This window comes from Trichoplusia ni, chromosome 13, assembly GCF_003590095.1.
Source record: "Trichoplusia ni isolate ovarian cell line Hi5 chromosome 13, tn1, whole genome shotgun sequence".
NCBI lineage: Eukaryota > Metazoa > Arthropoda > Insecta > Lepidoptera > Noctuidae > Trichoplusia > Trichoplusia ni.
The window spans coordinates 8,634,875-8,656,595 of NC_039490.1; the positions used below are offsets into that span (position 1 = coordinate 8,634,875).

Consider the following 21,721-nt stretch of genomic DNA (forward strand, 5'->3'; position numbering starts at 1 on the left):
TTGGGATTCGAACTTCAGTAAATATGTATTTAGTACTCACAGGCCCAATAGACGGGAATCACAGACTTGTTGGGTGTATGAACGACTTGGCCGCTCTCACTTAAAGCGACTGTAGTTCTCAAGCGACTATTGCATAAAAACCCTATTGCAGTAGATCTCAGTTATATTGAGCTCTGTCTTTGATTGCTTGTGCAAGAACAATTACAAAAGCATTGCCATCTACGGACATCAAAAAAGAAATGACGGTGCTTGCTTTAAGTTTAGTTATGGGTTCGACACTACCTGACTGCGTCTGAGCTACCTTGTCTGAGCGTGTCCATGAGAATTCTCCGACCTAAAAAAAGCTTTGACTACTTCATCTTTGAAACTTATAGAAGTTTGCCGCACGTCAAGAATTAGAGGATGACGAGTGACGTTGCCGCTTTAAGCCAACAACGACGATGGCTCAGCGTGTCGAGGATTTATACCGTGTTTGTTCTGTTTAAAATTTACTCAGTTTGGCGTGGTGACCTATATCACTCGGCTATACGTCCATCAAAAAGTACAGAAACCGGCCAGCCGTTCATTTATAATTATTCTATAGTCTGACTTCAACAGATGGAAGAAGGTGCTGAGAGACAACGTAGCCTCGTCCATCAGTAGAAGTAACGACGACAAAGAAGAAAAAATGTTTCGTTAAATGCCCTTCGTTGGAGTTTCTTGGGGCCTGTGTGTGTATTCGTGTATGTACCGAGTGAGTAATGCCCGCGGCTATGATTGCTCCAAGAGACTCGTTCTTTAGCTATAACTATTTATTCTATCACTTCATTATGTTGTCTCTTATTTACTTTGTTGTATTGCGTTGACGGACTAATCGGGTTTAGTTCGTGTTTTTTTGTTTTGTCAGACCGCGTTTTTAAGACATTCGATATAACAATCTTCGAATGAAACTTATTTACTTTTTTACCTGACTATATCAAAATCAAACGGAAAGGAGTTATTATTAGTCAAAATTAGACTAAAATCTGTTGTATATTTACTATCATAGATGTAAGTAAAAAACTCAGACAGTCAGTCAGACAGAAACTTCATGTGATTCTGTTTGGAGTATAGATAAAAGTTTCTTAATACGCACAGTTATCTGCAGCCGCTATTGTTTTTTGTAGGTCTACCTACTATTAATGATCGTCTGTTTTTCTAAGAACAGATTATAAGTTTTTATTGAGCAAACTCCGCGTCATAAAATTCAAGGATGAGCAGTGTATAAATATAATTTGAGTATAAAATGTTTTTCCTTGTTATATTAAATTGTGTGAACATGTGTGGTTTTGTCTTCAGTATGTCGTCGAGAACATTTATTTTTTTATTTTTTTGGGTTCCGCAGCTAAAGGGTAAAAGCCGAACCTTATTTTTGAGGTTCCGTTTGCTATCCGTCCGTTAAAGGCTGTCTTATAAACTGTGATAGCTAGACTTATTTAGTTGGAATTATTAGTTGATTAGCTGCTAACCCAAAATAACAATTTGATTGTGATTGCATCAATAAACAGACTGGGCACAAAATTAAGGGATTTGGACAAGTAGAAGACTCATGTAACGAGTGGGTGCCGTAGACAGGACTGATGTTGCATTTTAAATAATCTGCAGAGATAACGATTCAAGTCCTTGCTCATTAAAAAAATGCCTGCGGAATTGAGAACCTCTTGGCCCTTAAAAGTTGGTTAAAAAATGGATAGTATAAGGCACTACAGATCTTGCCAATCACGATCACTTAATAGATTTCATCTTTTTAATTATGAAAATTCATTCCAAATAACTACAATGAAAAACAAAAGGGCAGGATATGAACCTGTGACTCCTAACGCACCAGTCGCTTTACCAAGTACGCTACCGATCACGATTATCTCTATACATCTTTATAATTGTGTCACAGTACCCTAACGAAACAAAATATGTCCATCAATGGACTGATGTAATCAGTCTAAGCTTTGACGAGCGGTCAGATGGCAAGCCATCCTAAATTCTTCCGCATATCTGAATCAATATTAATTGGTTCTAAAATGACCGTCTGACAAATTCTTTAAGGCTCATTTAAACGATGCGGGAAATATGTTGCAAGATGCGATGCATTGCCGGCAGTCATATAATCCTTAGCCTTTTCCCTACTATGCTGGGGTCGGCTTCCAGTCTAACCAGATTCAGCTAAGTACCAGTGTTTTACAAGGAGATACCTATCTAACCTTAACAACCCAGTTACCTGGGCCACACGATACCCCTTAGTTAGACTGGTTGTCAGAATTTCTAGCTTCTGACTACTCGTAAGGACTGTCAAAGAAGTATGAGTAACAGCCGGCACCCACAATTTACGTGCCTTCCGAAACACGGAGGAACTCGTTATGATAAAGATGGTCACCCATCTGCTGACTGACCGGGTCAACGTGGCTTACCCTGTGATCAATCAACTTGTGCATTTATAACCTAGTCACGAGCTCATCAAACTCCCAACTACGCAATGTATTGCAACAGTATTTATAGCATCGTCTAAATCAGCCTTTATTCAATTGCTTCACGAATGACTCGCACGAAACGCGTGTGGCAAAGGCTAGATCAAATGTTAGACGGGATGCTTGAACAAATTAGTTTAATTAGGAAAAATCATTAATCATATATAGTTTTTCGTCTCAACAACACTATAGAGTCAGGATCTCTAATTTGCAAAATCATGGGTAAACAAAAAAATTGAAAAAATACATATTTTTTAAAGAATTTCAGCAGCCCATTTCAATGTCATTTTTTATCTTTATGAAATGCGATTTTACGGTTGGTGTATACAGGTGTAGCGCGAAATTGCTATATCATAATTTAAACATGTTTGCACATGTTAAAAAAAACTGTATAAAACAAAATTATTCTTAAAGAGCTAATCAAAATTGGAACAAAGGGTACATTCTTTAGGGTTTGACATATTATGCCAAAAGTTATCGTATTGCACGGTATTACTTCACGGGAAGAGACCCTGACGTTTTTTAAAGGCGTGCATGGGACACAGGTCAAACATGCAGTGAGCTTGTTGAGAACTTTAATCTATAATTGTGACAGCACGGATAGCCGAGTGGTTGGGGTCACCAAGCCAAACCCACTAAGCGCGACCACTGCTCGATCCCCGCATATAACTTAGGACAAGTAATCCACGATTACTTGTCCTAAGTTTGGGTGTCTTTTTGCATGTGACTTGAATGTTTGTGAAACTCCCCGCTATACAAGAATTTAAGTTATTAGTGCGGGAGTCGTTATAAAAAAAATTAGATGTCTAGGTAGGTATCTACCATTTAAGATATTGTCATGTCCTCGCATTTCCCTTACGCCTTATAAGGTTACAGAATAATCTCAGTAAATATTGTACACGGTTGCTAAACAATCAGATTCTCAAGATTATAATGTTTATTTGAAGTCTTCATTTGTTTTTACGTCATTGTAGTTGTAATGTCATCATCACCTCGAGACAGATTTAGTATTTGTACTGTAATCATCTTCGTCAAATATTATAGTTAAGTACCGTGACTATCCGCCAGACAAGGTTAATGATAAAGGATTAAGTTGCAAAATCCAACCGGAATGACAAACAAACAAAAAATCACGAAAATGAGTGTAAAAAACTTTGAGAAAAAGAAACCCTTGGGTACAGTTTAAGTATTAAACAATTTCTACTTCAATAATGTCAATGCGTTGCTAAACCGAAACAATCGAAACTACAATCAGCTCTTTTGATACACATCGCACCATTTAGTTTTACCCACAATCTACTCCGAAGTGATAGATCACCCGCTAACAGAAAAGCTTTTATTTTGGCATACATCCGTCATCTAAATACCATTTCTATCTGCAAAATCTGGTGACCTATTTCATCATAGCTTCTGCATGAATACGTTCAATTTCTTTCTAGATCCATTCAGAATTATTTGAAGTTGGATTGATTAAATTCGATTATAATGGTTTTCTTTTTGTAAAGATCTTCTTGTCATCTTGCCATGGCGTATGACTGGTACATTTATATAGAAAATTGAATTATTCAACAACTTTTTTTTTGAGTTTTAAGGTAAAATGAGTTCGACGAAAAAAACGGCACCCAAAGATTAAAAGGAGAACCCTATTACTGAGGTACCGCGATCTCTCTGCTCTTCTGTCACCAGGCTATATCTCATGAACAGTAATAAAGATAACAAAGTTTTATTGGTGTATAGTGGTCTATTTACTTAGAATGCGAGGAGGCAGTTCCCGGGTTAAGGCAGACAAAATATGTTCTTGTATGAGATGCCGGTGATATTTCAAAACATAATTTTATTGAAACTGTTAAGAAATAGTGTGGGATGCAAGGCCATGAACTCTTAAAGGAAGTGACGCTCGCAAGCTACACTGCACATCCTGTATCGGATTGTCTTGTGCAGTGTTCCGATCTAACACATTAAAAGAAATATTTTTTTTTTTTCAATAAAATAGGTTTGTTAATAACATAATTTCTAGTCTAAGTACATATTATGGACCTACGTACGATATTAAAGGTATGTTTTTTTCTTTTGCAAACGTTATCAATCTATTATAGATAAGAACAGTCCATTGTATTTATTTTATTTTTATATAATAGAAAATAATAAAAAATATGTTTCAAAGAAAATTGTTATCGATTTAAGATAATATTGGAATGGTTTGATTTATAGATATTTCAATGCAAATAAAACATTTTCGCTTTAACCAAACACGTTTACGGCACTATTGACTGGCTTTTATGGCTACCTAATAAATAAATCAATAAATACTTGTCGCAAAATGCATAAGCCCATATACAAAAAAAGGCTTTGTGCTACTGGGTGCTACTTTCAATTTTAATATTCCAACGATAAATATAACGTAAAATCTGTTATTGCCATAGAATACTATAACTTACATTTTTTTCTTTTGGTTCTGCGTATGCGTATGCGCATATTCGTATTCTAAACTTGAAATACTTCTTACAGTTTTGTAATGGGTAATTGAATAAATGGATTTGCCATCTACGCATTTATGTATTATAAACACAAAATTGTAGCGGAAAACCACAAACTGTAGACAAATTTGTTGTAATAATAGTGCGAGGTACACTGAAGGAAAAGAACGCTTAAATTACGACTTAAGTTATTGTTTTACTTTAATTTATGATTTCATGTTCGTCTCAAGTGGTCGGTTTATGACGAAACAGGTATACCCGGTGACGTCACTTATCGTCACCTGTTTTCTTATACCAACTAGAATGAATGAAAATCTGTTTTGGACTGATAGATTTCTCTTTAGGCAGCAAAACCCCTTAAGATGCTTACCTATATATGTACCTACCATTTTCTTATATTTTTTGTATTGCGGAGGTTTTACAAATATTAAATTTACATGGAAACCTTATTTACAGACTCAGAACAAGCATTCACAGAAAACAAACGCTTTACGTGTCACGTCCAGTGGGTTTGGTGTAATACGTGTAGTCTGATCTATTTAACTCAAAATAAAACCAATAAAATAATACGAAAAATTTTACTAAACCCAAATATAACTCGATTCCCTTAATGGGAGTAACATAACATTTACAGCAGCGGATGGAACAATTCAGGTACCGATTCGTTACTTGTCCAGGGCATCTCATCATCGATAAGAGAGTGCCCGATATTCATGATTCTGGTTATTAACACGCTGGATAAGGCGCCATTTATAGTCTTGTTCTTTCTCATTTCTTCGCTATCCATTGGTAGTTGGACTATTTGAAAGTTGACGGAGTGTGTCATGTTACCTGCGATGAGAAAGTATATTTTAGGATACTGATAGAGATTACTTAAATCTTGCTCCTACTATAGGGTCGGTACTATCGAGGTCATGCGGCACTCTACCTCTAAAGCTATCCGTGAATATTATGTCGGTATAAGTCATGTTAACGAAGCAGTTTTCTAACCTTACACAAATATGATGTTCATAAAATTGTGATATGACTAACTTTGGCAAAATAATCTTCCAAAGACAACTCGTTCAAGATTCTTACCTGCCATCGACCGATGTTCTATGTAGCAGTATGTATAGCCGATGACAGCACCCACAGCCACCGCAGACATAGTGATCGCTATAACAGCGGCAGCTATTGTCGCGCAAGTCACCCAACGGGGTCGCGTCGAACTGGAACTTGATAATCATGTCATTTTAAACAAATGTGATAAAAACCTGCAGTTTGGTAGAGATGCAGGTTTACGAGAGAAAATTGTTGTGATTAGGTATGGGTCTGGTATGCCCAATATGATTTTTGTCATGAATCTTCTTTTCTTGACTAGTGAAGCCATTGCAAGTGCCGTTAGTTCCTAGTGCATGAAGTACCCTATCTCCTTTATTTTCATACAAAGTGGTAAAACTGGCCAATACTTTCCAATACGATTATCTGTAATAGTTTTTTTGTTTCCTTATTACCTAAACGCGAGGTGAGAATCAACTTTGTACAATATTTTTAACATGACTATCCAGGCAAATAATGACCATACTTTGTAAACTGTGAGAGCTTAGGAGGGTTTGTATGTTTTTGAAATAATTTTTTGTATGGTCGTCAACGTCCTAAAAATTGCTTTCAAGTAATAAAAATACTGACTTTTTTACAACTTCTGGTTCAGGATCCATCTCCAAAACAGTGTATCCCATTTTATCGAGCAGATGTATAAATGTAAAAAATCAGTATAAAAATATAAATACCATAACACAGAACAATGACAATTCTGAATTTACTATCGTGTTTTCCTTCAAGATAGAAAACTGTATTCCGGCCAGTGTTCTAAAAAAGTTATTTGATTTTGTAAAAGTTTTGAATAAGCAGGTTTTCAAAGCACATACCAAGATATCTTTTAGTTCTGAATAAATATACAGCTATCTTAGCCTAGTGTATAAGGCAATGGAAGCGAATATCGCCATACAAATTTATTGGAGTTAGTATTAATACGTCGCAATAGTTTTCAAGAATCTCATATGTAATACGCTCACAAGCCTAGCCGTACCCAAGACTAAGTAGTTTGCAATTTCAAAAAACAATACTGCTATTCATATATATATATATGTGGCTGGAGTATTCATTAATTTCTCGAAGAATATAAGAATAAGCTTACCATCGGTGCCACAACAACGAGGCTGAACTGAAGCTAGGCAGGCCACTTGGCCAGACGAACAGACGGCAGGTGTGGACTAAGGCGGTGGCAGAATGGTAGCCAAGGCAAGGCAAAAGAAGCGTCGGACGTAAGGGAGCAAAATGGGTCGATGATATAATTTAGGTCCCGGGTCGATTGTGGATGAGCTATAAATTCTTTATAAACAAATTATTTATTGACACAAGGCACATTGGCACAGGACCTTAGAAATTGGCACGAGGAATATTAGGCCCAGCAGTGGGAGGACAAAAGCTGTGGGGTGATAATGATGCAGATATGCTATTACTGTTCCGGACACTCAAGATACTTGTAGGAGAAACACTATTTCAATTCTTGTTCTGATGAAAGTGCTTAAAGTGACAGTATCATGTGCATCTTTCTTGCAATTAACATCTACGGATCTTTTGGCTATAGTTACTACTTATCAATCCTTTTTGCACAAGAACTTCATTATTTTTTACTCCAACAACCACTATACTCTGTGCTTTTAAAAACTTTTACACTATTCATGTTTGTTATTCTATTGAGTTTTACACTTTTATTTTAGGTTATTTTTTGATATTTTTATTTTTTATACATTTTTTTATACATTTACACAGGAGTTATATGATAATCATTCAAGATGTGTTGTTCAGGCTGTTGCAATGGGTGCGGAGAATGCACGGGAAACATTGTTTATATTATGGAAAAGTAAGGACAGAATTCTATATAAATGCAATCTTGTAATATTACTAGATGTGATGCGAGATATCTTCCTCTTGTTTGTATCTATACTAAAAGGCTGTTGCCCTGCAGTAGTGGCAAATTTATTCTTAAAATATTTACTATACTCACCATTATCAAATTATACTGTGGAACGAGCTATCTTTCTCCCGTGAATATTCACCTTTTAAGTGTTTTAACCTGCTTTTTCCACTAACGATCATAATATTTTAACTTTAACCATCACCAGCGATGGACTATGGACTATGATTTATGAAAGGCCTTTGATCAGTAACTGTTAGACAGACCACTGACTGGAGTAGCCTGATAACAATGATTACGATTTTAAACTACAAGTTTGATCTTCACTCCTTCAGTATCTACAGCTAGTTCGTTATTTCCAGGCTGGCGTCCTTTGCGGCGTTGACAGCGGTGGTGATATGCGTCATGATAACTATAGCTGTGACATTGGGGCTTGGTATCGGCCTTGGATACAACCACTGCTTCGTCGACCTCAGGGTTAAGTCAGGTATGGACTTGATTTTATATTACTTTGCATCGCGTCTCTTGGTTTCATGTGCAAGGGAACGGTGAAGCACTCCGGTGGTTTTTTCGCTGAATTCCGTCTCTTTTCAAAAGATACGATGTTGGTTGATCGCCGTAGCTATGAAAGCGTTTACGCCTAGATCCTGGCAATAAGGAACAAACTATAGTGGTTTTAGACAGTAGGAGGAGACACACCTCTACGTCTTAACCTCAAGGTAGAGGAAATCGTAGGGTTACCACAAGGTATCAAAATGCTTTGGATAAAATTATAGCGATAAGACTCAAGCCTCAAAACTCCGCACAGGGAGAGCTTCTGGCTGAGAGCTACGTTTGCCGCGAGTAGTACCGCGGGTTACAGCTACTTAAATGAATAACATGATACGTTATCTTCCAGACGACAGCCAAAATCCGAGCGCTATGAGACAGTCTCTTAGAGATGGAGAGGATTTACGAAGGCACAGTGAAAAGCTTCGGAGAGAAAACGAAATACCAAAACGAACGTTTTCCACGACTGAGGAGTCTGCGCGGAGGACCTACCCACTACCGGCTATCAAACACACAATGGCTATCCCGCTCAACAGAGAAATTGACTTCCCAGCCCTGCTCTCGAAACTACGGAACCGCAACAGAAATGTAACTCTAGAGTTGATCACGTGACTTTTGATCGTGTAGCTCTTTTATATGTGTTTATTTTGGGTTTTGTATTTATTTTATTAAAGCCCTTGTTTCTAGTTCCAGTTTATTTCTGAACCACGTTTTATGCACGTAATACACGCAGTCTTGAAACAACTCGTGTATCAAAGTTAAAGTAAAAAAGTTACCATAACCTGCAATTCGCATGCTTCACAAGCCTGCTATGAAACATTATGAAACATGGCCATAATACAACATTTACCCGTTTCTTTTTTGATGATTTCGTAAACTTCTTACTTCTTAGTGGTTTCTTAGGTTTAAGCGAATGTTAGACATTTAAATTCAATGTTCCTTCTCCTTGCTATATGGGCCTCACTAACATGTATATTTACTAGTATATAACGTAGTGAATCCATTGCTGGGGTTTCATGTCTCGAAAGGAAAAACAAACGGATCCCTCAAACACGACTACCGTCCGTCTGCCTGCCTATCAAAACCCATTTTTTTGGAATGCCAAGCCTTCCAAAAAAATGGGTTCAAATAAAGATAAAAATCAAGGTATCAATTTGTAGTCGCATGCGGATTCCGTGTGATGGGTAGCTTACCGCTCGACTATAACCAGACCGGTACAGAGCGTGCGTGATCTACGCTCGCCTCAAAGAGGTGTCAGGAAGCTCAGCAAAGCCCATTACGACTGATACCTGCCGGGCCCAGTGAGATTCTCAGACAAGGCCACTGACCGGTGGCCATCACGCAAAGGGCAAAGGAACATTTTAGTCAGTAAAAGTCTGACGGCCCACTCAGCTCAACACAAACTTGGAGGAGATATTTGATATATTTTTCATCCAAAAAAATTACTTCCCGTGAACTCTTAAGATTGGTAAGGCAACGTCTTATGAAGCTTCGCTAAAAAAGCGTAAAATTTTAGTTAAATCATAGCTACAGGTTTATACGAAAGCCTCGGTACAGGCGTCCGCCTGGCTTGGCTTGGCTGGTTTTTATTAACAATCGCATAGGAAAATACTCCGTGCTTTCAGTTCTGCTTTTCATTGTAATGATCGAAAAGCAAATTAATGTCAACCTGACATTTTTAGTAGCTATCTGGTCACATATTAATTTACTACCTGTGCGGTTGATCTCTGCAATAAATATTTCAACTTATTACCTGAATAGAAAACAAAAAATCTGCAAAAATGGGGATGATAGTGAGTTGCTTTTCCAATGTTATGTACCTATCTGAAAAGTAAGTAAATACATGGTTTATTAACTTCGATAAAATCCGTAAAAGTAGTTTCATTTTAATGTCTAACATTCGTGTACACCTAAGAAACCACTAAATAATACAAATCAACTTTCACACGATCCTTTTTTCAAATAGCAAGCTTGATTTTGCTAGTCATGCCAGCTCACGAAAGAGATGAAAAATAGTCTGAGTCGCTATCGCCGGATACGGTGAAGATGACTGTAGTAGTATACCATAATACGACTAATTTTCTCAGTACACATACATTTGCCTGGGATGGGAATCGAACTTACGACCAGTATAGCAGTCAGCGTCACTGACTACTAAATCAACAAGCCATTCAAAATAAATACGTCTATTTTTCTATACTTGCTGTTATACGGACTGCACGGGTAATCGTCCACTATGCGCGACGGGTTGTGGGTTAGATCCCCGGCTAACGCTTGTCTTAAGCGTTTGTGTGATCCACGAATCCTGAAGTCTGGGTGGGTTTGTGAATGTGAATGTTTGTGAGCGATCCTACGATAGGCTTAATTTGCTTACAGCAAGAATAGTTTCTTAATGACAAAAAAATGAAAAAACGTTTTAGCCTATATTATTATTTAAAACACTTGTATTTTTTTTCTAGGATGGTACTATGGATGACTTGCGTTGGGTTAATTTCTTGCATCATGCTCATGTTTGTCATAACCCTGGGAATGGGCATTGGTTTGGGATACAATTACTGCTTTGTGGACCTCAAAACGAGATTTAAACGCGGTATTTATTTTACCAGATAATTTTATAGTTATCTCATATTTTATAATTAATGCAGGAGAACCTAATTTCAAGCATAATAAAATTGTTGTTTACTGTTCAGATTCCTAGTCCAATAATTCGGAATCACGCAAAACATATATTATTTTTGAATTTCAACAGACTATGCGACATCCGTAATGTGGGAGGATACTAACATCCCAAATATTGTATTCAGTTTTCAAACTATTTTTTTACAATAATACCTACCAGAATTTTCATTACAAATACTCAAATACTCGTACTTTTAATTATGGTGAAACCTTTAACTCTCATAAAACTAATTTCTTTTCCAGTACCGGGTCATTATGTTTACAAAGGATTGCGTGAGGATGAAAACCAACTGCAAGCAGGCATGACAGATAATCCCATAGATGACGCGCTCAGAGAAACACCTCCCTATCTTTCACCGGATCCTTCAGAGGTTGATAAAAAAGCTTTCCGTGATCACCCAGAGAGAAAGTACTCTATTTACAATACAAAGATCAGTAATGAAACACTACAAGAATTAGTTGAGAAACTTGGTTTAAATGAAAACGATACCAATGCGGAGTATGCTGATGACAATGAAGAGGAATCGGAAACTACAAGCAATAATGCGACTGAACTAATTGCTACTCTTTTACCTGTTTCGAAAACTGCTTCAGAATATGCCTCAGAATATGCTTCGGAAATGGAATCACAAATGGACTCAAAATCGACACCAGAGATAGGTTTAGAGAAATCTTCAGAAGCTGCTTCGGAATCGACGACTGTTTATACAAACTCTTATGCTCATTTTGACGAGGTCGAAAAGAGTGTCGAACTCAGTGATGCCATTAATGATCCTGCCACGAGGAGCACGATTCGCGATCCTTATGCTCCTGATGAAACGGAAGCTCCCGTCGTTGACATTGACGTAGATAGACCAGACGAGTCAGGAGGCAAGAGAGTGAAAAAAGTTGTTATACCAATAAGTGGTCTAGATTTAATAAGCTTGCTATCGAAACTGAAGACCGAAAACAGAAATTATTCCCTGCAGATAGTCACAACTTGATATGTTTTAAGTGGTTTAGATGTGTTTTTGATTTTAGATTTCTTTATACCTACGTTATTTACTGTAGGTATTTTATTTCTAAGCTGTTTTTAGGTATTTTACTTTAAATATACAAATTTTATTTTTTCAATTGTGATTTCCTTAAACTGAATGAATTCTCATCTTTAGGCTAGCCTATCTATTTGAATCTTAATTGTTTGCTAACATAAATGATTTTATTCCTTAGTTTCGAGTAAATAGCTGTTAATTAGTTACTGATATCTTACATTTCTTACTGACATTAAACCTTGAAAATGGAAGTCTTTATTTGTTGTTTATCTAACCTTTCAATTAAGGGGAAAATATTTTTTTCACACAGACGCTATGTTAGACCATTAATTAACTTTCTTTGGGAGGGTATGCATACTATTTTGTAATGTTCAACAACTTGACGTTTATTGAAAAAAGAACCAGTTCTCTGACATCCAGCTGATCTTTACCTTTACAAAAACTTTCTCGCAGACAGTTTTGATGGCTGTTAGTTTCACAACCGTTGCCATTTCAATTCGCAATCTAATAAGTTTTAGATATTTTCTCATAATTCATAGCAAAAATGACTTCAGAGAAAAAGGCGAATTTAATACATCGGTATATTAATTTAATAATGAGGCATACAATACACCGTATGACGTGAGTCACGAGCATGATTTTCAGTCCCCTTAAAAGCTTAACAAACCAATGATTCCTTGTTTTTCTGCCTACCCTTATCCCAATCTATGTTGGGTTCGATTTCCCATTTGGAGTCCTTGTGGATTTTGTTGAGCTGTCTGCCTATTTGACCGTCACAAATGTATTTGCGATACCTGCTCCAATCAATCAAACATTTCAGCCTATCACAGGCCACTACTGGACATGGGTCTCTCGGTCTTCCACCTGCCGTATCCAGGCTTAGCGAACCAGCCAACCTTCTTAACGTTAATCCTCTTTGATCTGAAGGATGACAGCTGTTCTTTGTAACTGTCAAGTAAACTTGTATTTTGTATTTAACGATTTATTTTAGAATGCTTTTTAATGTTTTTGTGTTAAGCTTCTATGAGTTGTGCCGGAGATAGTATGATAGCGGCGTCTTCATATACATTGTCCGTATTTCTTATAAGATTATGTGGTAAGTTTCTTTCAATACTTTTTAGAAGAAAATTTGATGCCTTTGTACCTGAACAGTATAAAATATAGTGCACTGATATATTCTTTATTAAACAAGTCAATTTGTCCATTTTGTGTCTATTTTCAACAACTGTAAATAGTTTTTTGTACTTTCATAAATATTCATCATCAAAGTATCCAAGAGTTCGTGTTGACTTCCATTTAAAGATCTTTTCTCGAACACTATTCTTATGAAGGTCAATCCAAACTCGGAAACCATTATCTTTATTTTGTGTAACCATTTTAAAAAGAGTCTTATAACAATAACACTTAGTTGCTGACGGCTTTGAAAGAGGTTGTTAAGTTGGAACGCGTCGTGAAGCAAGCGATAAAATAAGTTTTATAATCATCATCATTACTTAATATGATAGTTTCACCCGGAAGGTTTCTATGTAATGTTACTATGTGGGATTTTGTTCAGGAAATAAAATAGGAACTTAATATTTTATTTAAAAATTTGTTATATTGTGGGGATATGGGCGAAATAACTTGTACTATCTTTCACTTTTCAACCATGCCCTAGCCCTACCTATTTTTCAATGAAGCTAGATTTTCAGTTCGAAAATTTTCGTGTTTTTTTTTATTCTAGCATAACAGAAGTTTAAAATTTAATCTTCTCTTTAAAAGAAAATATCGAATCTAAACCAAATACCAAAACACAAGGCTATTATTGATAAAAAAGCTATAACAAACGGAAGCATTTTTATCTACATTTCAAGCTGTAAACATAGCTATACTTATGTCGAGAATTTCTTATTTCCTTTGCCACGAGTTCCGCAGGAGATGTGATTCTGGATTTAAGATCGCACGACTTGTGCAGTTTAAAAAAAGAAATTCTTTAGTTCGAGAAAGGAATTTTCGTCACGTTTTTTTTAGTTTATGCTTTTGCAGACAGACCCTTTTACAGACAAAATAATGTCATTTTTGTGAAGTCCTAAAATTCGACAGGCTTACTCCTTAAGCTTTAACTACAGCATGTTTTGCTTCGGAAGATTATGCTAAATACATTTTATCAGTATTATATTAAACTGATATAGACTACTTTATGTCCACAATTCGTTAGTAACAATGGAAATTAAAAACTTGTGACTCATCTGACCAGCACAAGTGTTTGCTAATGACAACTCTTGTTTAAATATATTTATATGGCCAGGTTTAGCTTGGCCGCTCATTAGTCAGAGAAAATAATGTTAGTATAGGTAATTGTTGGATATTTCCAATATCATAAAGGATTTGTGATTAATGCATTTTAGAGTGTGTAGTATTATATTCCTCTAAGGTAAAATTGCTAGCAATATTTAATAAGGTGAATCAAGATTTGAGTACAGTTCCCGAGTAATGTGATTATCTTACGAAAGCTAGCAGGTACTCACTTCACTTTTTATGAACAAACTTTAACCCAGCGCGGTTACTTTAGAACTTAATTTTACTTTATTACAATACTTACAAGATAATCAAGAACTAAATTACAAAAAAGAGGTTTTGATCTCGATTTTGTTTATGCTTTATATATTTTGGTATTATTTTGCTTGTCATTAGGAGGTAACTGTATAAGCTGTGGTTACTTATAATTGCACTTTTAGCTTTCTGTAATGTTGTGCTCTTTGTTAGCAACCCTAAAGACAACAAAAATATATTGATAAAAGTTGATAAAAGTGAGACGAACAGTAATGAATTCGTTATACCAGAGTTCATTCAGTGCACTCTCTGTTCCCTTACTCTCATAGCTCGATGTGACTTGAGCGAAGAGGTCAGGCCTAAACACCGTAGTTGTGATATTTATGTCTTAAAAGCACTCAACGTTCGATAATCAGAAATCAAAATGACAGCAAGGAGGTCGAACAGAATATCTTCCTCTCTTTCCAGGTGCAGAAGAAGTACAACAATTTATCCGGGTATATTTGTAAAAAGAAACGAGAAGCCAGATAGTATCCTGTATACCATGACTTTTAATTTTATTGTATCTTACAGTTTCCGGAACATAGTCATAGGAGGCGGGGGTGGCAACGACTGCTGCATCCCCCTTCCCAACCCGTGCGCCTGCTGCAGTCGCTGCTGTGCTAATCTTATCTGCAAGTGCGTCTGTTACGCCGTCATGCTTGGAGCTATCGCCGTCGGCCTGTTTTTGCTGTTAGAAGCCATATTCTGTAAGTTGTTTTTATCACATTTTTCTAGTCATGAAGGATTTAGACTGAAACAACTTGAAATTCAAACACCAGACATACTAAAAATGAACTCCATAATACATTTGATGAAGTCATAATGCGATAAAAAAATTCAAATTCTTGGACAGTAGGTAATCATAACCTAGATATATGCGTGTCTCCAATATCATACCACCACAGGCTCCAGCGGTTTGTGCCATTGTATGGAAGTATGTATGTAGGTAAGTATAAAGTATAGTTGTTTCAATACAGTTACCTTAGTGATTGACTGAACAGTAAGCCAAGTGACGCTGATCCGTTACCCATTGCGCGACGTGTTGCGTCTTCAATCCCCGCGTAGGACAAGTAAACGTAGGAAAAGTTTGCGTGTCCCTAAAGACTGTCTGTCTGGGTATCTTTGTGCATTTTGTTAAGTCCTATTTAATCCTTGCGCTGTAAAGCTCAATTAGTGCACGCTCAACACCAAAGTACTGTCAAAGGGACAAAGTGCTTTAATTCTCCGACGAAACAAGGATTTATTTTCGTGAGTATTTAGAAAGTTAACAAGTATATTTTGTCAACAGGCCCTTCAGATAAAGAAGAGCCAGTAAGAGTTAACACAACAACAGTATCACCGACGACAAGTGACAAATCTTTAAGGTTTTTGCAAACATTAGAAGGATAACGTAAGTAAATGAATGTTCTGTAGTACTAGAGAAAAAAGAAAAACTATCTGTCAGATTGTCACTGTCATCAAAAATAACCTGTTGCAAAATTTTCGAAAATGTAAATCTTTCATTATTTGGTTATGTGGTATGTAATCAATATTTGTTGTGTTTTAATCTTTAGGTATATGCTTGACTTACATATGTTACCTATTTAAAGTGTGGTTGGTTTAGAACTTTACTTCCTTTGGAGGCTTGAAAGTCTTGAGTCTGATATTGTATTGCGGTGCTGTGTTTGAGGGATAAGAAAGCTAACGTAATGCACATTTAGGACAGGAACTGCACAGTGAAGCTTAATTTTTACCTTTTATCCCTTGAATTTTGAATTGAAAGATAGAAAAGTTTGGAATTTTTCTATATTACTTATGCGTTGTTCCCAATCGGTTCGGTCAGACTGTGGAAGTTTTAAGTAAGAGCATATAGACTTATGAGGTTTAGATTTATATAATTTCTGTGTTACTAAAATGTGAACTTTATTTTGAAGGTCATTGAATATACATTGTTTTGCAGTTGGCGTAATGTTTACGTGAGTACAGACGCCGTGAACGTCGTAGCTCAGTTTGCAATCTGGATTGTTTGTAGTATTGTCCTCTTCGTTGTCTTGATATTCTTGGTTGTTGCAGGCGTTATATGTAAGTACAATTCTTATCTCATCATTTTGGGTTTGGGAACCAATTTCCCAAAAACAAATATTTTTTGGAATGAGGCCTTTGCCTAGACGTGGGTCTGTTAGAATCCGAAAATTGCACCATAATTTGAAAATACCAGTTTTTATTTTTAATTTAGAACCAGAAACAGTACTTTAAACTTTACAACATACTGTTCACGAGTTTTATGTTTTCTTCAACATCAAATATTAACAAAACTTTTGCGAAATTCGTAAGACTGATGACGATGAGAAAAAAACCATTAATATTAGATGACGTATAAAAGCCCCAGAAGGTTGAATTCATTTAATTAAAGGAACTTATTTTCGTGTTTCACGTATGCTGAGGTAGTCTTTTACCAATTAATTTGGTACGTAACCATGTGTAACTGACATTTTGAGTTATAACCTTTAGCCTTTGGGGAGCTTTCACTATTTCAAAGATTAGTACGACTGTTGCTATTGTAGAAGGTATAGCAACAGGATCTAACTTCTACAACTGTAACATTTAGAGGTCCTTTAAGGATACCTACATAAGCTTAAGTAAACTAACGTGGCGACGTAAGTTATAAAGCCTATAGATATAAACTATATGAGCCTTCGTTATGTTGCCTTCGAATTAAATTATCAACAAATGTGAGATCTGTTGATTCATCATTATATTCATGTCTGTTTTATGGACAAGCTGAAATAAAAGTTTTATTTTTATTTACTATGTATTATTTCCATTGAATCCCCTATGTTGATTTACAGAAACAATATGGCTGTCAGAAAAAAAGTGCAGACCAAGTTTCAAGAACATCAAAACATGGAGAAATTAAAAGGAAATGAAGATGTGAAGAATGTTTGTGAATTGTGTAACAGTCTCAACAAGATATCGACTAGTCCCGTAAAGTGTGTCGTGATATATAGTGAATTGTTTGGTAATAGTGATTTACTATTTACAATATTAAATCATGTTTTGCAACAGAGTTCTCAAAGTATTTTTCATTTGTTTTTCTACGATCATTTATTAATGCTTCGTTGTCTGTCCGTCGGTCTGTAATTGAATCTAACAAGTACAATTTCCACTTTCCCTTTCCTGAAATTTTGACACTATATGTATAATTGCGGACAGCATCACATATATTGTTCTGAACCCGAAGTAAATTGCTAAAGCACTTGTGTTATGGAATCCAGATACAACGAAGGTACCACAAACACCCAGACCAGAGGCAATGTAGAAATGTGAATTTTTACATTGACCCGACTGGGGATCGAACCCGGGATCTCAGAGCCAGCGATACCTTGAAACCGGTGCGTACGCCACTTGACCACGGAGGTCGTCATGATGATGGTCGTCGATATGAATATCAAGGCATTTGTCTAATCAATGTGTCTATGGCACTTTTGACAGTGCTACGTCAAAGTATCTGGAAAGACCAAAAGTGAATCAAAGTAACTTCACATTATAATGTGGTAAAGTTTTTGAACTCTCAACTATAATACCGAAAGATACCATTATAATGCTGATTCAGGAACCAATACAGTTAGTCAATCAATCAATCATACGGTCAATCATAATAGTGAATTATAACAAACAGTGTTGTATCCAGCAGAGATGGCAAGAGCCTCAGAGACCCCCGTAGAGCAAAGTCAAGAACCTCAGGCTTAATTAATTGCTAGATCACTTCTGCTAGATCAGATAGCATATAGATTTATTTTATAAATAATTCTGTGTCTCGTCCAGAAATACGTAGGATAGAACGTGTTTCCTGCAAAGATTAGTTTTTTTTAATAATACAACATTGCCCGCCTTGTGTTTACCTGCTTCTGGTATCTCATTGTTATCACATGTTTTATTACTGCGAAGTTACTTCCAGCCAAAATACGATCTTGTAGAATAATAAAGTACAGTAGACAAATACCAAAGTAGATTTGCTCAATTCGTTTCTTGAAACCCAAAAACTAAAGCATTAAGCAAAAACTAAAACATTAACGTTTTTTTTCAGTTTATTGCTCAATTGTTGTAAAGTTTGCTGCATAGTAGTGCCGCTTACATTGGCCGTGTTGATAGCCATCTGGGCTTACGAAACTTTAAAAGACCGAATGGAGTGGCCGTAATAACGAATGTGAGTCAACTAGAATAAAATCAGTTATTATACTTTCACTAAGGTTCTGGAGATTTACTTCATCATCATCGGTCTAGCCTTTTCCCAACTATGTTGGGGTCGGCTTCCAGTCTAACGGAATTCAGCTAAGTACCAGTGTTTTACAAGGAGCAACTGCCTATCTGACCTCCTCAACCCAGTTACCCGGGCAACACGATACCCCTTGGTTGGACTGGTTGTCAGACTTTTCAAGCTTCTGACTACCTGTAACGACTGTCAAAGATGAAGGAATGACAGCCGGGACCCACAATTTAACGTGCCTTCCGAAACACGGAGGAACTCGTTATGACAAAGATGGTCTACGGACCAACCGCGTCAAGCCTAGAGCATGTTTTTTAGGGTTATTCGTAGTTCCTAATCATGGATGTCATTTCTAGTGTCCAATTGCACGTAGAACTTTGTCTTCATGGCTTTTGGATAATAATTAGTCCTTACTGACAAGAAAACTGAAACAATTGCACCAGACAAGGATTGCGGATGCTCGAGCGGTTTCGTCGAAGTTGTGCGACAAATGCTTTTCGATATTCTGGTTTATTTCGGTTTATCAACATTGCGAATGGTTTTGAAATGTTTCAAAAAAAAAAAAAACCTGAAGAATCCATAATGATCACTATGAAAAATCGAAGACTCCAAAAGACGTGTCCCAGCCTCCTAATAAAAAAATATGTTGGTGAAGTAAGCTGTCATATTGTCAAAATTGACAACGACAATTGAGCTAAGGAACAAGGATTAGAACCAGTTATTATGTGGTATTATTTTTGTGCTCACAAGATAAACTTAGCCTAAGAACAATAAAACAGTATTTTGAAATTGCAGGCCGATACTGTACTAATTTTGATCGAGCGGCATCCCAAAATATTGGGAATCAGTTAACCCAAGAAAAAAATCAGTATGTAATAGGCTATTATAGATCAGTTCTTCGTTCGTCGATCGTTCTTAGATTCAAGCTGGAGTATGTTTTTATAGAATATATCGTCTGGAGTAACAATTAAAGCAGAAAATGTACCGCCGGGTAATCGTGTCATTGTCACCAGGCTCTAGCATCTGGCATCTCCCTTCCACAATGGGAATTCTCCCTTTGTCGAAGTAAGATGCTTCAATTTGGACTAAAAAATAATAACTTTACTTTGTTTCAGTTGTTATTTTTCGACTTGCTGTGTCGTGCTTGTTTTGATAATGATACCATTGGTCATCGCTATTATGTTTGGAATGTACGCTTATGATTATTTGACTACGCCACAGGCTTGAAATAAAGACATGCTTAAGTAAGTTCGTTAACTTGTTACACTTATTCTCAAAAACTGTAGTTGCTTCAGGATGTTAGACAATAATTACAGTTTTTAAGTGTAGTTATTGGCCAACATTCAATGGGTGAGGGTCCCGTGGTAGAAAAGCGTTGCGTTTGTGATTCCAGGTTAAATGAAAGTGTTGATTGGTCACTCAATATAACCTCATTTGAGAAAGCAACTGCCTGAAACACCATGCCATAATGAGCAAGCGTTCTAGTCTCAATCTATTTCTATAAAGAAAGAGACCTTGGCCTTACAATCCATTAAACCTAAATATCGAAAAGCATTTCAAACACTTCAATAAATAATCTCAAATCGTTCGCTTATCGTTGGTCTTTATTGAACCATAAAGTGAATGAAAGTGGGTTGGTTGGCCACCTGTTATGTTCTGCATGGCCTTCGCAATTTACATGGAAATTAGGTGTTTGGAATACGGATAGCATCATACGGGCATGATGCAGCTTCACATTTGAATGACAAAGTCCTTTGTTACCTACTTCCTATATATCCCTTAATAGTTAGCCGATGTGAACCCATTTGCATTGTGTTTCACATAAAAAATGTGGAGATACCTCTTAACGGGATTTTAGAGTGAATACCAGATATTCAATCAAATCCATTGATTTCAGGTACTTTATAGATAGCTATCTGGAAAGTTATGAAGAATATCCAAGTTAATTCATCAAAAGAGTCCTACACATTTTTTGGATCTGATTTTTATGTTGTGACTTAAGGACTACATCGGCCTGACTGAAATCACCGATCTTCCTGATGGCTTCTTAGCATCAAGGCTGAAGACTTTTCTGATCATTTTACTATGGATTCATAAGGTCGGCAGTATGAGTACTCGTTATACATTTTGCGTAGTAATTTTATTTATTTAATTTTAAAAATTAGTTTTTATTTCGTTTTGTATTTTTATTAATAAGTTGAACTTTACAAATACACTTTTTGTTTCAACTTAATGGTTTTAATACTACCTTTTTATAATCAAAATCGTTTTGCTTAAAATATGAATGACTCAATGAACTGATATTGTTATGAAAGCCTTAATTAATATGTCCATATTCGTATTTTGTTATTTGTCTTAACCAGTTTTAGAATGGCAACCTTGCAATATTTTTAACGCACATAGCCTGCTACTAATTTGCTACCATTCAAGCCATCTTCTCTACAATAGTAATCCATGTTTTCATTAGAAACCAGTTTGCCTTCTTAATCTCATTGCACTCTGACTTTAATTAGCAGTTTCTGATAACCGCTTACCTCATTATTGTGATGTAACACGTACACGTTATCAGAGAATTAATTACGAGAATGTCATAACAGGTATCGAATACAGCTTGTCATGTGACGCGACATTAGATCAAGTTTGATAGATCATTACGTAATGGAGTCTCGGATTCCGCTATAAAATATCGAAGGCCGGCTCTAAACTGCCGAATATAATAGGTAGTA

At 36.2% G+C, this 21,721-nt stretch overlaps 3 protein-coding genes and 2 long non-coding RNA genes across 8 annotated transcripts; 4 read left to right on the forward strand and 1 right to left on the reverse strand.

Moving 5' to 3' along the window:
- LOC113500345 lies at nucleotides 1–9,152 on the forward strand. Of its 2 annotated transcripts, XM_026881104.1 has the most exons (4): nucleotides 1–17; nucleotides 7,772–7,862; nucleotides 8,279–8,403; nucleotides 8,815–9,152. In XM_026881104.1, the coding sequence occupies exons 2-4, from the start codon at nucleotides 7,795–7,797 to the stop codon at nucleotides 9,075–9,077; spliced, it is 456 nt and encodes a 151-aa protein (XP_026736905.1). In that variant the 5' UTR covers nucleotides 1–17; nucleotides 7,772–7,794; the 3' UTR covers nucleotides 9,078–9,152. The 2 variants fall into 2 exon arrangements, with proteins under 2 accessions (XP_026736905.1, XP_026736904.1); XM_026881103.1 differs by lacking the exon at nucleotides 1–17 and having other exon boundaries at nucleotides 7,715–7,862.
- Nucleotides 5,522–6,979, reverse strand: LOC113500346. Of its 2 annotated transcripts, none has more exons than XM_026881106.1 (3): nucleotides 6,626–6,979; nucleotides 6,035–6,165; nucleotides 5,522–5,788 (listed from the first exon to the last, which is right to left on the reverse strand). In XM_026881106.1, exons 1-3 carry the CDS (start codon nucleotides 6,673–6,675, stop codon nucleotides 5,586–5,588), a joined length of 384 nt encoding a protein of 127 aa, XP_026736907.1. In that variant the 5' UTR covers nucleotides 6,676–6,979; the 3' UTR covers nucleotides 5,522–5,585. The 2 variants fall into 2 exon arrangements, with proteins under 2 accessions (XP_026736907.1, XP_026736906.1); XM_026881105.1 differs by having other exon boundaries at nucleotides 6,035–6,171.
- Nucleotides 9,153–10,008: 856 nt separating the features above from the next.
- LOC113500294 lies at nucleotides 10,009–12,426 on the forward strand. Its single transcript, XM_026881021.1, has 3 exons — nucleotides 10,009–10,296; nucleotides 10,925–11,055; nucleotides 11,388–12,426. Exons 1-3 carry the CDS (start codon nucleotides 10,247–10,249, stop codon nucleotides 12,125–12,127), a joined length of 921 nt encoding a protein of 306 aa, XP_026736822.1. The 5' UTR covers nucleotides 10,009–10,246; the 3' UTR covers nucleotides 12,128–12,426.
- Nucleotides 12,427–16,177: 3,751 nt separating this feature from the next.
- On the forward strand, nucleotides 16,178–17,798 carry LOC113500295. Its single transcript, XR_003401179.1, has 3 exons — nucleotides 16,178–16,266; nucleotides 16,689–16,810; nucleotides 17,578–17,798. It is a non-coding gene; the product is annotated as an uncharacterized LOC113500295 (long non-coding RNA).
- A 1,785-nt stretch (nucleotides 17,799–19,583) lies between these two features.
- On the forward strand, nucleotides 19,584–21,101 carry LOC113500296. 2 transcript variants are annotated; one of them, XR_003401180.1, is made up of 3 exons: nucleotides 19,584–19,867; nucleotides 20,111–20,239; nucleotides 20,893–21,101. It is a non-coding gene; the product is annotated as an uncharacterized LOC113500296 (long non-coding RNA). The 2 variants fall into 2 exon arrangements; XR_003401181.1 differs by having other exon boundaries at nucleotides 19,584–19,863.
- The last annotated feature ends 620 nt before the right edge of the window (nucleotides 21,102–21,721 follow it).